The 14,870-nt window shown below is 43.4% G+C and overlaps 1 protein-coding gene across 1 annotated transcript in view; it reads left to right on the top strand.

Annotated features, from left to right (window-relative positions):
- GFM1 (G elongation factor mitochondrial 1) overlaps positions 1–14,870 on the top strand; it is a 50,948-nt gene that overhangs the window by 15,096 nt on the left and 20,982 nt on the right. Inside the window, exons 8-12 of the mRNA XM_045297380.1 lie at positions 594–678; positions 6,555–6,692; positions 8,128–8,229; positions 10,511–10,567; positions 14,576–14,713. Of these exons, the coding sequence (XP_045153315.1) occupies positions 594–678; positions 6,555–6,692; positions 8,128–8,229; positions 10,511–10,567; positions 14,576–14,713 (520 nt within the window). The remainder of the gene's footprint in view (positions 1–593; positions 679–6,554; positions 6,693–8,127; positions 8,230–10,510; positions 10,568–14,575; positions 14,714–14,870) is intronic.

Below are 14,870 nucleotides of genomic sequence, written 5' to 3' on the forward strand. Positions count from 1 at the left end.
TGTGGAAAAAAAGGGGGCAGTAGGCCAGATAAGCTTCAGAAGCTGTGCTTCTGGTTCTATTGTGTCTGCGGTTTTCTTTAACAAATATTGTAATTATCAATCACTTTTTATCTATCTCACAAACTTAGTTGCTATAACTTGCTATTTTTTAGTTTAGAAGTGTGGTTTTTTTATCTATTCACATTGGTAGCACTAGAAAATTTTCTCATTTGGAAACAACTACTTTTAGTAGTATTTCTTTTAAGCTTTAAAATACAAACTTGAAACAAATAAACTAAGTAATAAATAAATATACATGCATGCATGCATGCACACAGACGAACAAGCAAACTTGTAGCTAGCTCTCTTTCGCTACCAGATCATTTCTGTGGCTGTCCATCTACCTGTCACTCTGGTAGCAGCGCCCTGAGAACTTCCTCCGACTTCTCTCTCACTGAGGTTTCCCTGGCATGAGGTCACAAATATTTGGCAGGATTTCTCAGCTATTACTCTTAAATGAAATACATTTCTTAGAAATTGCTTTTTGGTGAAATGAATTGGTATAAAAGCAATATAAAATGCTGCATGTAATAAGTTTATCATTCTTTTTAAAGTGAATCAAAGGAGAAAACCAAGGTCTTGATGAGCTCCAAAAGAGACAACTCTCACCCCTTTGTTGGCCTGGCTTTCAAACTGGAGGTAGGTGCTTTCGAATATGTCTAGCTGCTATCGTTTGAACATGTACTCTATCACAGAAGACCCCTCCCTAAGAAACGATGTGAAATTAGGAAAAAGTGGAAAGAAGGTAGAAGATTCCTAGGTGCAGCTCTCAGGTGGCAGTGCTTTCTTAGCAGATGCCTGTCCTCCCGGCCCCTTCTCTGTGCAGTTCTCAAGAACGACTCTGATGGAGGTCATCCTGCCCTGCTGTCTTCATTGAACACCACAGGAGCTACTTTCCGTGTTTTCATAAATACTAACTGGTGTGATTGGCATCAGGGTATTCCATCAAGTAGTTATCTCCCTATTTACCTAAAAATTTCCTAATTATTGGACACTGGAATTATGTACTTGCCCCTACTCTGATGAGCGGTTTGTATTTTTGTAAGTTGAAGACGTTCTCTGTATGCCCTGGGTTTTAAGCCCTTGTATGTGCATGCGCGGCGGTGCCACAGTGGTTTAGCATGGGACTGCCAACTGAAGGTCGTCTGTTAGGAACCACTGGTAGCCAGCACGGGAAAGCTGTGGCGAGTGACAACCCGAGCAATCCTATGAGGCACTTGTCCTTTGTCCTAAGTGACCACTATGAATTGGGATTGACCAGGTGGCAACCATTTTTTCATCACAAATACATGAAGAGGCTTCCAAAAGTTCGTGGTCAAATTTCATTATCTTTTCCACAAAATTTTAGAAGCCCTCTTGTGTCGGTTTCTAGGTATTTTTTTCCATATGATAGATTATCTTTTCTATTTCTTGGTAAAAATTCTTTTATGCATAGAAGATTTTATTTTGATGGTCTGATTATTATTTTTTGTGCTTGTGATTTTAATGCCATAGCTAAGAATCCATTGCCAAATACAATTCTCTGAAGTTCTACCCCATATGTTTTCTGTGAGTTTTAAGGTTTTAGCTTGTATGCTTATGTCATTGGTTTGTTTTGATTTAATTTTCATTGACAGAGTGAGATAGGAATTCAGCTATGGAAATTAAGTTGTCCCTTCACAGTACATTGATGAGGCGCTTGTTGAAAATCATTTGACTGTACATGTAGTTTATTTCTGGACTCTCAATACTCTTTCATTAGTTTATATGTTTGCCCCTTCACTCGTGTGTACTGTTTTGTTCATTGTAACTCTGTAGTATGTTTGAAATCAGGAAATGTGAGCTTTCCTACTTTGTCCTTTTGCAGGATTATTTTGGCTATTTGGGACTCTTTGCTGAGATGACTTTTTGATGTGGAAATATATTTGTGATTGTTTTCTTTTAGATTTAGCGAAAAGTTGTAAAAATAGTACAGAGGATTCCTGTACACCTGGCACTCGTTTCCTTAGTTGTTAACATATGCCGATGAACCAGTGTTGATCATTGTTCATTGACGATTTGAATTTTCCTAGTGTCTGTTGACTTTGTTTCTGTCTCAGGCTCCCATTCCGGGTCTCACGTTCTATTTAGGCTCATGCCTCCGTAGCTCCTCTGGGCTGTGACAGTTCCTCATGCTTCCTGGGTTTTGATGGCCTGGACAGTCTGGAGGGGCACGTCCCAGGCGTTTTGTGATCTCTTACCCCTCACTGTTCCTGTGTCTGATGTTTTTCTCCTGGTCATTAGTCCGAGTTCCTGCCAAGTCTCTGCTGACTAGCAGTAACCCAGCGTGTGTCAGAGCGGAACCGTGCTTCCTAGGTTGCTCATTGGCTGACTTTTTGGAAGTCGGTCACCAGGCCTTTCTTCCAAGGTGCCTCTGTGTAGACTCAAACTTCCAACCTTTTGGTTAGCTGCGGAGTACATTAACCTTTAGCACCACCCAGGTATTCATTCTCGGGATGACACTCGGTTTATGCTTTCTAAGTAGTGAGACCACAGAGGCAAAGAACCATTTTCACCACTGAGTATCAAGGGTACAGACTATTAACATTGACTTAATTCTGTTGATGTTGAGCTTGAATATCTGGCTGAGGACAGGTTTCCGAGGTTTCCCCACTGGGAAGTTACTCTTTTTCTCTTTTGTCACACTGTTCTCTTTGGAACAAAGTCCCTATGTGCCACCCACACTTAGGGGGTGGGAGTTCTGTGGAGTGCTGCTGTGTTTATGAATTGTGTTTCAGTGTGGACTTGGAGATACTTATTCTATACTTGGGGTTTTAATCCAGGATGAAGTTCCTGTTGCTCAAGGGGGCTGGCTGGGCATTAGGTGCTCTTTCCATTGGTCGCGGCGTCCCTTTGACGCATGCCCATGGCTTTTCTTTTGGGGCCACTTGTTCTCCTTCTGGCACTCGGGCTCATTTTTCTTACTCCCCCTCATCCTTGGATCAGCCATTTCTTTAAGGACCCTTGTCCTTGCATTTGGCATTGGGCTGCTCACCTCAAGGCTGGTGGTCCAAGGCTACACCAGCTGCTCATCAGGAGAAAGATGCGGCTTCAGCAAAGATCGACAGTCTCAGAAACCTCGGGGTCTCTTTGAATCAGAATGACCTGATGGTAGCAGGTGCTTTGGGGCTATGGTTTCTTCTAACAGTACTTGTGGTACAGAGATTTGGTGTTCGGGCACAACTGAAAGGTCAGTTAGCTCACCATTTGAGCTCACCAGCTGCTCCACGGGAGCGGATGTAGCAGTCTGCTGTGGCAAAGCTCACAGCTTTGGGAACCCTAAGCAGCAGCTCTTCTCTGTTCAATAGGGTTGCTGTGAATTGGGATCGACTCAGTGGCAATGTTTTTTTAAATTATTTTATTGAGGGCTCGTACAATTCTTATCACAGTCCATACATACATCCATTGAGTCAAGTCCATATGTACATTTGTTGCCCTCATCAATCTCAACACATTTGCCCTCTACTTTAGCCCTTAATATCATTTGCTCATTTCCCACCCCCCCATGAACCCTTCATAATTCATAAATTGTTAGAGTTTTGTTATAAGTTACACTGTCCGATGTCTCCCTCCGCTTCTCTGCTGTCCATCCCCCAGGGAGGAGGCTATACTTAGATTCTTGTAATTGGTTCCCCCCTTCTACCCCACATTCCCTTCACCCTCCAGGCCTCGCCCGTCTCACCACTGGTCCTGAAGGAGTCACCTATCCTGGATTCCCTGTGTTTCAAGTTGCTATCTCTACCAATGTACATCCTCTGGTCTAGCCAGATTTGCAAGGCAGAATTGGGATTGTGATATTGGGGGGGAGGAAGCATTTAAGAACTAGAGGAAAGTTATATGTTTCATCATTGCTACCCTGCACCCTGATTAGCTCGTCTCCTCCCCAACCCCTCAGCAGGGGGGTGTTCAGTTGCCTACCGATGGACTCTGAGTCTCCACTCTGCACTCACCCAACTTTACAATGACATGATTTCTTGTTCCTTGATGCCTGACACCCGATCCCTTCGACAGCTCATGGTCACGCATTCTGATGTGCTTCTTCCATGTGGGCTTTGTTGCTTCTGAGCTAGTTGACGGCTTGTTTATCTTCAAGCCTTTAAGACCCCAGATGCTATATCTTTTGATAACCAGGCACCATCAGCTTTCTTCACCACCTTTGCTTATGCACACCTTTGTCTTCAGTGATTGTATCAGGAAGGTGGGCACCCACTGATCTGATTTTTAGTTCTTTGATGTCTGATAACTGATCCCTTCTGCACCTTGTGGTCAGACAGGCTGGTGTGCTACTTCCATGTGGGCTTTGATGCTTCTCAGCTGGATGGCCGCTTGTTTATTTTCAAGCCTTTAAGACCAAGACCCCAGACGCTATATCTTTTGATAGCCGGGCACTGTTAGCTCTCTTCACCACATTTGCTTATGCACACGTTTGTCTTCATTGATTGTGTCAGCAGAGCGGGCACCCACTGATATGATTTTAAGTTCTTTGATGTCTGATAACTGATCCCTTCTACACTTCGTAGTCAGACAGGCTGGTGTGCTTCTTCCATACGGGCTTTGATGCTTCTCAGCTAGATGGCCGCTTGTATGTCTTCAAACCTTTAAGACCCCGGACGCTATATCTTATGGTAGCCAATATACATCCTTTGGTACATCAGCTTTCTTCACCACCTTTGCTTATGTTCACATTTTTCTTCAGCAATCGTTTTGGGAAGGTGTGCATTGGCAATGGGTTTTTCATGGTTTCTTTTACTGGAGACTGGCATTAGAAGCCAAGATTCGGGTGCTAAGTGTGTTTGTTAATAACTGAGGTGTTGTCTTTTTCATGGTATTTTAAGTGTGAAAAATGGTGGGGAAATTGGAGGTGTCAAGAGTTGTTATTTTCTGAAGTGGGATTACATTTTTCATCTTTTTCCTTTAAAGAAGGATTTTTTTATTAAAAATTGGTAGGAACTACAGTGAAATTATTTATGCATAAAACTAAAAATTATGCATTTAATGATAGTTTCATAGGACAACTCCCCAGAAGAGTGATTATTTAGTTAAAGATATGTCTTATATTGCCAGATTGCTGTCATAGTCTCAGAATGAACAGATTAGTTCAATGAGTTTTTGTCAGCATTGGGTATTTATCATCACCTCATGAAAGAACATTTTCAGTTTTCTACAAATGTATTTCTTTTCCAGGGTCCTTCGTGCTCAGTTTTATTCACTGCAGTCCCTAGGCGGGCATGTAGACAGGAGTGAACGAAGGTTTAGACACCCACCCTTCACTCCCTCTTTGTAGGCCATTGGTGGAGATAGTCTTGAGTGGGAGGGCATCCACTGAGCTCCCAGAGGAAAGAGGCACATTTTTAAATCTCATAAGCGATAAAGCAGATATTAAGCAAAAGAGTCAGTGTCACCAGTTCTATCAGCATCTTGCCAAGAAGATGCAGGTTCCCAGGGCCTGTAGTCAGCAGCACTTTCTTCAGTGAGTGAGTGCCTCTTGACCCCGGAAACCCAATCGTCACCAAGCGCGCGGAGAAGGAAGCACGATCTCCTCAAGCTGAGACTGCTGCCCCGTCCTTGTTGCTTATGCATCTGTTAAACCAGTGTGCCTCCCCCCCCCCTCCGCCCAAGGCCCCGCAACGCATGTGCCTGGTCTCACATAAGAGTTATAATAAGGAAAAACAAAGAAAAAGAGACGTCATCTATCCACCAAAAGACAAGATGACTTAGAAGAGCTTGGGCCACCTCATCTGACCCGACTAGAAAACACTCATCAGGGTCAGCAGACAGACCTGGAGTTATCTATCATATTTCCTTGTAATTAATGGTATTATTAAATATGTACCTTTGTAAGGTAGATTAAGTTTGTTAAGCATGTTTTCTAGTTTTGTCCATGCCTTGCAGTGCGTAAGAGAGTTGTCATAGTCTTTTATTGACACATACTGTTCCATTGTAGGAGTATACCAGAGCTTGTTTATGCGTGCCTCTATAATTGGGGTTTTTTATTGTTTCCCTGTTTTTGCCATTATGGAATTGCTGCAATAAACATAAATGTAATTTCTATTCTTTCTGTTTTATTCTCCTACATGAATTTCAAAATTACTATAAAGTGTTGAAAATTTTGTTGGGATTGTGATTGCTGTAAAATTATATGAGAGGATGTGGCATCTTTAAAATCCCACATGTAATTTGCTAGTGTTGGTATTTAAGAAGACGTGGTCTTTGGTTACTCATTTCAGATCCGGTCACTTATTAGAACTCTTAAGTAAGTATCGTTCCACACAGTTACCAAGTTATTTTAGGTGTGTAGTCTTACTAACATTCTTCAAATGATATTTTTGTTATCCTTCTAATAATTGTATCTAACTTACATTTTTTGGCATATTACTAAGAGTTGTTTGTGAGAAACTCACATATATGGTGAGCTTCCACAACTTCGAGGGATGCTTGGAAATAGTTGTGCAGTTTTCCTCCTAATTTTGCCTCCTCTGTTTCTTTGTTTCTTGTAGGCAGGTCGATTTGGGCAGCTGACGTACGTTCGTAGTTACCAGGGGGAGTTGAAGAAGGGTGACAACATCTATAACACCAGGACGAGAAAGAAAGTGCGGGTGCAGCGGCTGGTTCGCATGCATGCCGACATGATGGAGGTAAGTCCTGCCGGCCGGGGTCCTGCTGTGCCGGTGAAAACTTGCCCACTGCGTGTGGGACCGTCCGACCTTCTTGCTGGCCCCTCTTGTAGTTCAGCTTGTGTTCTCCTGGCTTCTTCCTTTTTATGCTGAGGCGGTGCTCAGGTACATTTTCCTGCGAGCTAACTGAGCAGCTGTTTGGAGCCTATGGCAGCCTCATGTTGTGAGGCAGGTGGATGTCCTCAAGCACCCAGCTGGAGGAGAAGGACATTCCTTCCGGCTCAGAGCGCAAGATGCACACCTTGCTCAGGAACTGTGGCGCATAGTAGGTTTTTAGGTAGTGGAATTGCACTTACTGAAGGTATGTGCGAGTTACACATTCACACTTCATTGTCCTTATTATTCAGTGCATCTGCTTGTTCCATGACTTTGAAAGATGGCAGGCCTGAATTCTACGTGTGAGCGTAAAGCTTTTATTCCTATTGCAGAACCCCCTGAGGTCCAGAATCCATCAGATTTTAAACCCTGGCTTATGGCTTTACATTTTTATTTGGCCCTCAATCTGCTCTAACCTTCTGAAGGCCTTTGGATTCGGCCTTGGGGAGGATCCTGAGTGAGGGTGACGGTGCCCTACTCTGACGCTCTTCTAGCCTGGGTCTGTACCCTGGGGAAATGTATCAGTCTGTGAGAAATCTTAGGACATTCATGCCCCTCTGGGGGCCATGACTTTTCCTACTGGTAGATATGGGCAACATTTTCAAAATTGGACCGTGTTGCTCTTCTGTGAGATGGGCAGCAGGGGACAGGGTTGAGGGATCAGGAGTTGCCGTAGTGGTTTCTTGGACCAGAAGCTCAAGGTGTACAGCTGTGCAGCCATTATACACACGTGCTCACATGCACACACACACATGCACACATGCACCTTCCCATAGTCTAGCCACAGCTGCCGTGAGTCAACTGCTGGGGTAGAGGTTGTTGTGGTTTTTTAGTCACTGTACCAGGACAACATCTTGGCTTTCCTTAACTGCATCTGTGAGAATTAAGATTATTTTAAGTACAGGGGACTCTTTTCTGCTTTTGTTTTCAAAGCTTCCTTTGCATTTTTCCTTGGAGGCCCCTGTCCGACATTTCAGTCTCTTGACTGCTGTACCACAAATAGCACATGCTTTCCATAGCAACAGCTTCAGAACCACCAGACTGTTGAGTAGCACCGCGGATTCCGTGAATTTCTCAGACATAGTCAAATCTGCCCTGCAGTGGGTGCTGTGTGAGATGTGTGTTGGCAGGTTGATTGCTGGCGCTGTGCTGATGTTATCAAATTCATTCTTTGTAGAATTCACGGTGCAAGATCTTGCCGTGTTTGTGTGAAAGATGTTAACTGTGTGATGACTATTTAGTTTTCCTGTCTTGATTTGTGTCCTGTGCTTGTTTCTTGTTGGCGGTCTTTCTTTCCTAGGATGTTGAGGAAGTGTATGCCGGAGATATCTGTGCATTGTTTGGCATTGATTGTGCAAGTGGAGACACATTCACAAACAAAGATAATAGTGGCCTTTCCATGGTAAGTCTGTCAAATGTCAAGCTGTTCATCGTTTGAATTTCAGAAGTTTGTTTTTTATGGAGTGTGTTCAGTACTTTAGAGAAGCAACTGCAGGAGTTGTTGAATGCCACGGACATCAAATACAGACCAGCTGTGGCTTTTTGAATGTCATTTAGTTACATGCTTTGTGAAAGCTAATGTACCTGGTTTTGTAGTGAGATCATCCCATAGTCCTCCAAGGTTTAGTGTGGAGGGAGAATCTTCACATGACACATGGGGCCATGCACCTCTAACTCCGTCATCCCAAGCTCAGCCTCCCACTGTCAGGCCTCCTCGCAGCCTGAATCTTCAGGTTTCGCCCAGAGGAGTGTGCTACTGCCTTGTTAACCGGCAGTCCCAGAGTGCACCCTCCCCTCAACTCTGGAGCAATGCAGCATTTAGTCTAGACTTGGGATACTGGTACCTAATCATGCTCAGACGGCAAAGGGTCACGAGGACACGAGGATGTCTGAGTGACAGCATACACTGCCCTTGGGAAACAAAACAAACGTCTTGCCCGCTCCAACAACAGTGACCAACAGCAGCTGGCTGCCCTCTAGTGGGTTCTGACTCCTGCCCACCCCCATGTCTCAGAGTGCTCCATGTGCTCCACTGGGCATTCCGTAGCTGTGACCTTTCAGAAGAGGGCCAAGCCTTTCCTTCCCATCTGGAAATCGGAGACCCCTTTTCATCATTGACCCGATCCCCAGGGGAAAAGCCTGCCTTTGAAGCCCTTTACCCTCTTCCCCTTTGGGATTCTCTTCTACAAGGACATAAATTCTGAGTGTGACCAGAAAATGGAAAGTTAGGAGAGAGGTCATTGGCACTTGAGGGTCTGTCATGGGGCTTTTACATGCAGCTGGTCCAACTCTCACAGATGAGTTCAGTAATCATTCCGTAGCCCCTGATGAAGCTAAGTTAATTTTTTCATATAAAATCCTCAATATATGTTATTGTCCATGCTGATTGAAGACAGTATTTTAAAGGTCCATAAAGAAAGTTGTGTAGTGTATGTTTGGAGTTATGGCAAGGAAAATGTTTCTATGAGTATTCTTGATAGGCTTTTCTAAATCAGGTGTTGGTAGTGAGCGAACTGAGGTGATGGGAAGTGCTCAAGTAAAGAGGGCACTTCCAAAGGTCCTGGGAAAATGCAGTGAAAAGATAGTAGACTTCTTTCATAAACTTATTGAAGCCTTGTCATTATCTGCGTTGGATTCACCTCTGCCCTGTACCAACGGCTGGCCACTGGCCAAGTGACTGCACCTTCTTAAAACAGGGATAGTACCTGCCTCTCTGAGTTGTGATGATTCAATGAGGTGTGATGTGTAGAAGAATCTAACTCCTTCTCTGTTGCTTTTACCAGTGAGCATAGTATATTTTGAGTAAATAAAGCAGATTATTACAGCAGCAAATATAACCATTAGCCTAGAAGAATTCTATATTCAGCAGTTGGATTCATTTTAGTGATTATAAACGGACAATATTGGTAAACTTTTAAGTAAATGAATAGATAAATTATATTTATATATATATATATATATATCATATGTGGTATATGTATGATATATAGATATATTGTGTTAATCTGGGTAGACTGGAGAAACAAATTCATAGACACTCGTATGTATAAGAAAGCTTTATATACAAGAGCAATTGAAATATTGAGAAAACATCCCAGCCCAGTCCAGATCAAGTCCATAGGTTCAACATTAGTCCATATGTCTGATACCAATCTATAAATTCCTCTTCAGACTGAGGAAACACATGCAATGTTGCCAAAAGCAGGAAGATCACAGGCCAGTGGGTGGATAGTCTGGTGGATCCAGTGGCAGTAGAGGCATCTCAGCACTGGCAGGGGTCCCCAAGTAGCTCCTTCCGCTCCAGGGCCCTAGTGTAGCTTCATGTGTCTTGTCAGCAAGCTTGTGTTGTAGGGAGTGAGCCAGTGTCTCACCTCCAGTGAGCTGTTTATCTCCTTAGTGCCTACAAATGAGGTCATCAAGCTGCAACCTGATCAACAGGCTAGACTCTGCCCCTTTACAATTCTCAAATTGACAACAGATTATGTAACATATATATATAATGAGATCATGTAAGTGGGCACCTATGTATTTAATAAAAAACGAGCATGATGCATATTGACCTGCTTAAATCTTGGCTTGTGTTTGTCCTTGTTTGACTTTAAGTAACTTATGAAATTACTCTGCCCTTGACCTACAGAGTTTTGCATTTGAATTCTTCTCTTTTCTTTTAAAAAATATTTTAGGAGTCTATTCATGTTCCCGATCCTGTCATTTCAATAGCAATGAAGCCTTCCAACAAGGTAGGAGTTTGATGTATAGCTTGGTTCAACACAGCGAACACTTGGGTTCTCTTTAGTCTCCTCAGGGACATGGTTTCTCATGAAGATTAGCAACCTAATGGCACCTGTTTCCTCCGTTGATAGTGAGATCACCTTGTGGAATTTACGTGGTCTAGTACTGATGCCTCAAAGTATTTGAAGGAATTAATGGCATTAAACTATTTGCCAGACTCTGCTTTTTACCTCTTTATAATATCAAAGTGGTTTTTGTAACTCGTGGATTCAAATTATCAAGAAGTAGGGAAGAAAAGACACTGTCTTAAACTATAGACAGTGTCCTACATGATACTAAATCTCTGTCGTGGGTGTCGATACATCTATAGAGTTTGTGATAATTATGAAATAAATGTTTGGTTGAAAATGCACAGCCCATAATCAAGGGTGTTTTTTTCTCACTTTAAAATATAATTATTTTCTGATCCCTTCAGGACCAGTGGTGTGAGTGGCGATACTAGGAGGGTAGAGGGAAGGTGGGTTGGAAAGGGGGAACCATTACAAGGATCTACAGGAGACCTCCTCCCTGGGGGACAGACAACAGAAAAGTGGGTGAAGGGAGACGTCAGACAGGGCAAGATATGACAAGATAATAATTTATAAATTATCAAGGGTTCATGGGGGAGGGAGGTTAAATGAGGACCTGATGCAGGGGCCTAGGTGGAGAGCACGTTTGGAGAATGATGAGGGCAATGAATGTACAAATGTGCTTTACACAATTGATGTATGTGTGGGTTGTTATAAGAGTTGTATGAGCCCCTAATAAAATTAATTTTTTTAAAATGAAGAGCTGATACCAAGGGCTCAAGTAGAAAGCAAATGTTTTGAGAATGATGATGGCAACAAATGTACAAATGTGCTTGACACACAATGTATGGATGTATGGATTGTGATAAGAGTTGTATGAGCCCCTAATAAAATGACTATTATATATATAATAATATATATTGCTAACTGCTAACCCTTTATGCCACCAGGGCTTCTTACTAACAGCTCATCAGTTCAGTTCATTGACAGTTACTACTTCATCAGTTTTGAGGGATCTTGAGATTTTTTTTCCAGACCTATTTTTGTAAAGATCATTTTATTGGGAGCTCTTATAACAATCCATATATAAATTGTATCAAGCATATTTGTACATAAGTTGTCATAATTATTTTCTAAACATTTACTTTCTATTTGAGCCCTGGGTATCAGCACCTCTTTTTTCCCCTCTCTCCCCCTCCCACCCTTGTGACCCCTTGATAAATTATAAATTATTATTTTCGTATCTTACACTGACCGCTGTCTCCCACCATGGTTTCTGATGTTCCTCCCCCTGGAGGGGTGTGTTTGTGTGTGTGGGGGGGGTAATAATTACGATCTGTGCCCCCTTCCTCCCCTCTTCTCACTTCCGCCCCCTACCCTCCTGGTATCGTTACTCCCATTTCTGTTCCCGCGGGGTTTATTTCCATGTGTCCTGAGCTCCTGTCTGTACCTGTGTACATGCTCCCGTTTAGCCTGAAATAAAAGGCAGGGCTGGAGGGTCATGATAGTGGGAGTTGAAGAAGCCTCAAGGAACCAGAGGAATATTGTGTGTTTCATCAGTGACTCATCCCTTCCTTGTGACCCTTCTGTGAGGGGATGTCCCATTGTCTACAGATGTGTTTGGGGTCTTCTGATGCCTAATACCTGGTCCTGATGACACTTCATGATCGCACAGGATGGTGTGCTTCTTCCATGCTGGCTTGTTGCTTCTTTGCTAGATGGCTGCTTGTTTAACTTCAAGCCTTTAAGACCCCAGACACTGTATTCTTTTGATAGCCGGGCACCATCAGCTTTCTTCACCACATTTGCTTATGCACCCGCTTTGTCTTCAGCGATAGTGCTGGGAGTTTCCAGACCTTTTTGTTGTGTTTACAAAATTTTTTCTTTTGCTTTCTTTGGGTAGAAATGTTGAGGTAGCAAAAAAAATATTAAAAGACTGTGTCTTCTAAACTGTAAGGAAAAGTGAATCTGACATCTGTTGTTGCAAGTGCTGTCATAAGTTGTTTACTTTTCCCTCCCAGAGTATGTGAGATTAGAAGTTAAAAGTATTCTTTTTTATTTTTTTTTATTTTTTAAACATTTTATTAGGGGCTCATACAACTGTTATCCCAATCCATACACACATCAATTGTGTAAAGCGTATTTGTACATCATTTCTCAAAACATTTTCTCTCCATTTAAACCCCCGACATTAGGTCCTCATTTTTCCCCTCCCTCCCCGCTCCCCCCTCCCACATAAGCCCTTGATAGTTTATAAATGGGTATTTTGTCATATCTTGCCCTGTCCGACTTCTCCCTTCATCCACTTTTCGGTTGTCTGTCCCCCAGGGAGGAGGTCACACACAGTTCCATGTAATCGGTTCCCTCTTTCCTACCCATTCTCCCTTTACCCTCCCTGTTTTGCCACTCACACCACTGGTCCTATAGGGCTCATCCATCCTGGATTCCCTGTATTTTCAGTTCCTATCTGTACCAGTGTACCTCCTCTGGTCTAGCCAGTCTTGCAAGATAGAATTCGAGTCATGGTAGTGGGAGTGGGGAGGAAACCTTTAGGAACTAGAGGAAGGTTGTATTTCTCATCATTGTTACATCGCACCCTGACTGGCTCATCTCCTCCCCGAGACCCCTCTGCAAGGGGATCTCCAGTGGAAAAGTATTCTATATCTTCATTCCCAGATAAGTAGAGTGTATGTCATAGACTCGGAGCCGTGAAGGCATCGTGGTTATGCGTTCGGTTACAATCCATCGTAAGGCCAGCAGTTCAAGACCACCAGCCTGCACCGCAGGAGAGTGACAGGGCTCTCTGCTTCCATAGAGTACACCGTCGGCAACCCGCTGGAACTGTTCTACCCTGTGCTGTAAGGCTTGCTGTGAGTTGGCATCAACTCAATGGCAGTGAGTCTTTGGGGTTCTTATGTTTGAGCTATAAGATAAACTCTTGGCAGTTCATAGTAACAGAGAATCGAATGTATTGATATTCAAAAGGGGTTTTCGTGTCATGGCATTGTTCATGCTTTAAACCGGTCTGGCATTAGTTTCCTGAGGATTTAACAAATTACCACGATCTCTGGCTTAACAACAGAAGTTTCTCTCTCCGTCTGGAGAGGAGCGGTCCACTTTCTGTGTGGGCAGGGTGGCAGTTGCTTTGGAAGCCGTAGGACAGCATCCTGTTAGTCTCCCGGCTTCTGCTGTTGCGATGTGTGGCATCACTCTTCTCCGTGTCTGCCGTCAAACGGCTCTGCTCTCGCTCCCTGTCTTCTTATAGACATCAGCCATATGGGACCAGGGCTTACTCTGTTTCCAGTATGACTTCAAGTTAACCAATTATATCTGCAAAGACAGTATTTCTAAACAAGGTCACCTTCATAGATCCCAAGGTTAGAACTTTAGCATACTTTTCGGTGGGGGGGCAGTGTGTGTGTGGGGTGGTGGTGGCAAGGGACAACACTCGACACCCAGCAGAATCCGCTGTGGAGGGCCCTTCTTCCGTCTCCCACATTTAGACACGTCTTGATGTAGACTCAGGATACGTCATCCCACATCCAACTAGATTGTTTTACAAAGGGGCATGTCTCAGTGTCACATTTCCCTGACTGCGGGTCGAACGCCTGTGCTTGAGTCTTCATTCCTCTGGTTGCCTGGATAGCATTTCTAAAATGTTAACTCAGTTTTCACTTTCCTTCAACCACAGGCGGGCAGGTTTTGTCGGTGTCGTAGGACAGGGCGCTCTTGTGGTCTGTCTTGGTGTGGGGAGAATTGACCCTAGTGGATACTGGCTGTTCTCTGGGCAGCGTGGGGTCCACATTGGTGGAGCCAGCAAAAGGGTGCACTCACCCAGGCCCTCTGTGCTGGTTCTTTATTTATTGTTTAACTGCTGCTGTATTTGAGTTTAATTCAGTAAAGCGCTTTAAAAATTTTAATTGCTTAATATAATGTGTTTTTTTAAAGAGTGATCTAGAAAAATTCTCAAAAGGTATTGGCAGATTTATAAGAGAAGACCCAACATTCAGAGTCCACTTTGACACCGAAAGCAAAGAGACCATCGTCTCCGGGATGGGGGAACTACACTTGGAGATCTATGCTCAGGTAAGACTCTGAGGAAGGCAGACGGAATCCAGTCATTGCCGCCCGTGCTTTAGTCAGAGCAAAACCCACCAGTTCTCCGTCTTACTCACTGTCCCCTGGGCTTGTATGTGGTATAGGGCCTTCTGTGCCATTTGTTACAAGTAATCTTTGAATTTTA

This window comes from Echinops telfairi, unplaced genomic scaffold (genome assembly GCF_000313985.2).
Source record: "Echinops telfairi isolate 266 unplaced genomic scaffold, ASM31398v2 ScPeMD7_7420;HRSCAF=8458, whole genome shotgun sequence".
Lineage (NCBI taxonomy): Eukaryota > Metazoa > Chordata > Mammalia > Afrosoricida > Tenrecidae > Echinops > Echinops telfairi.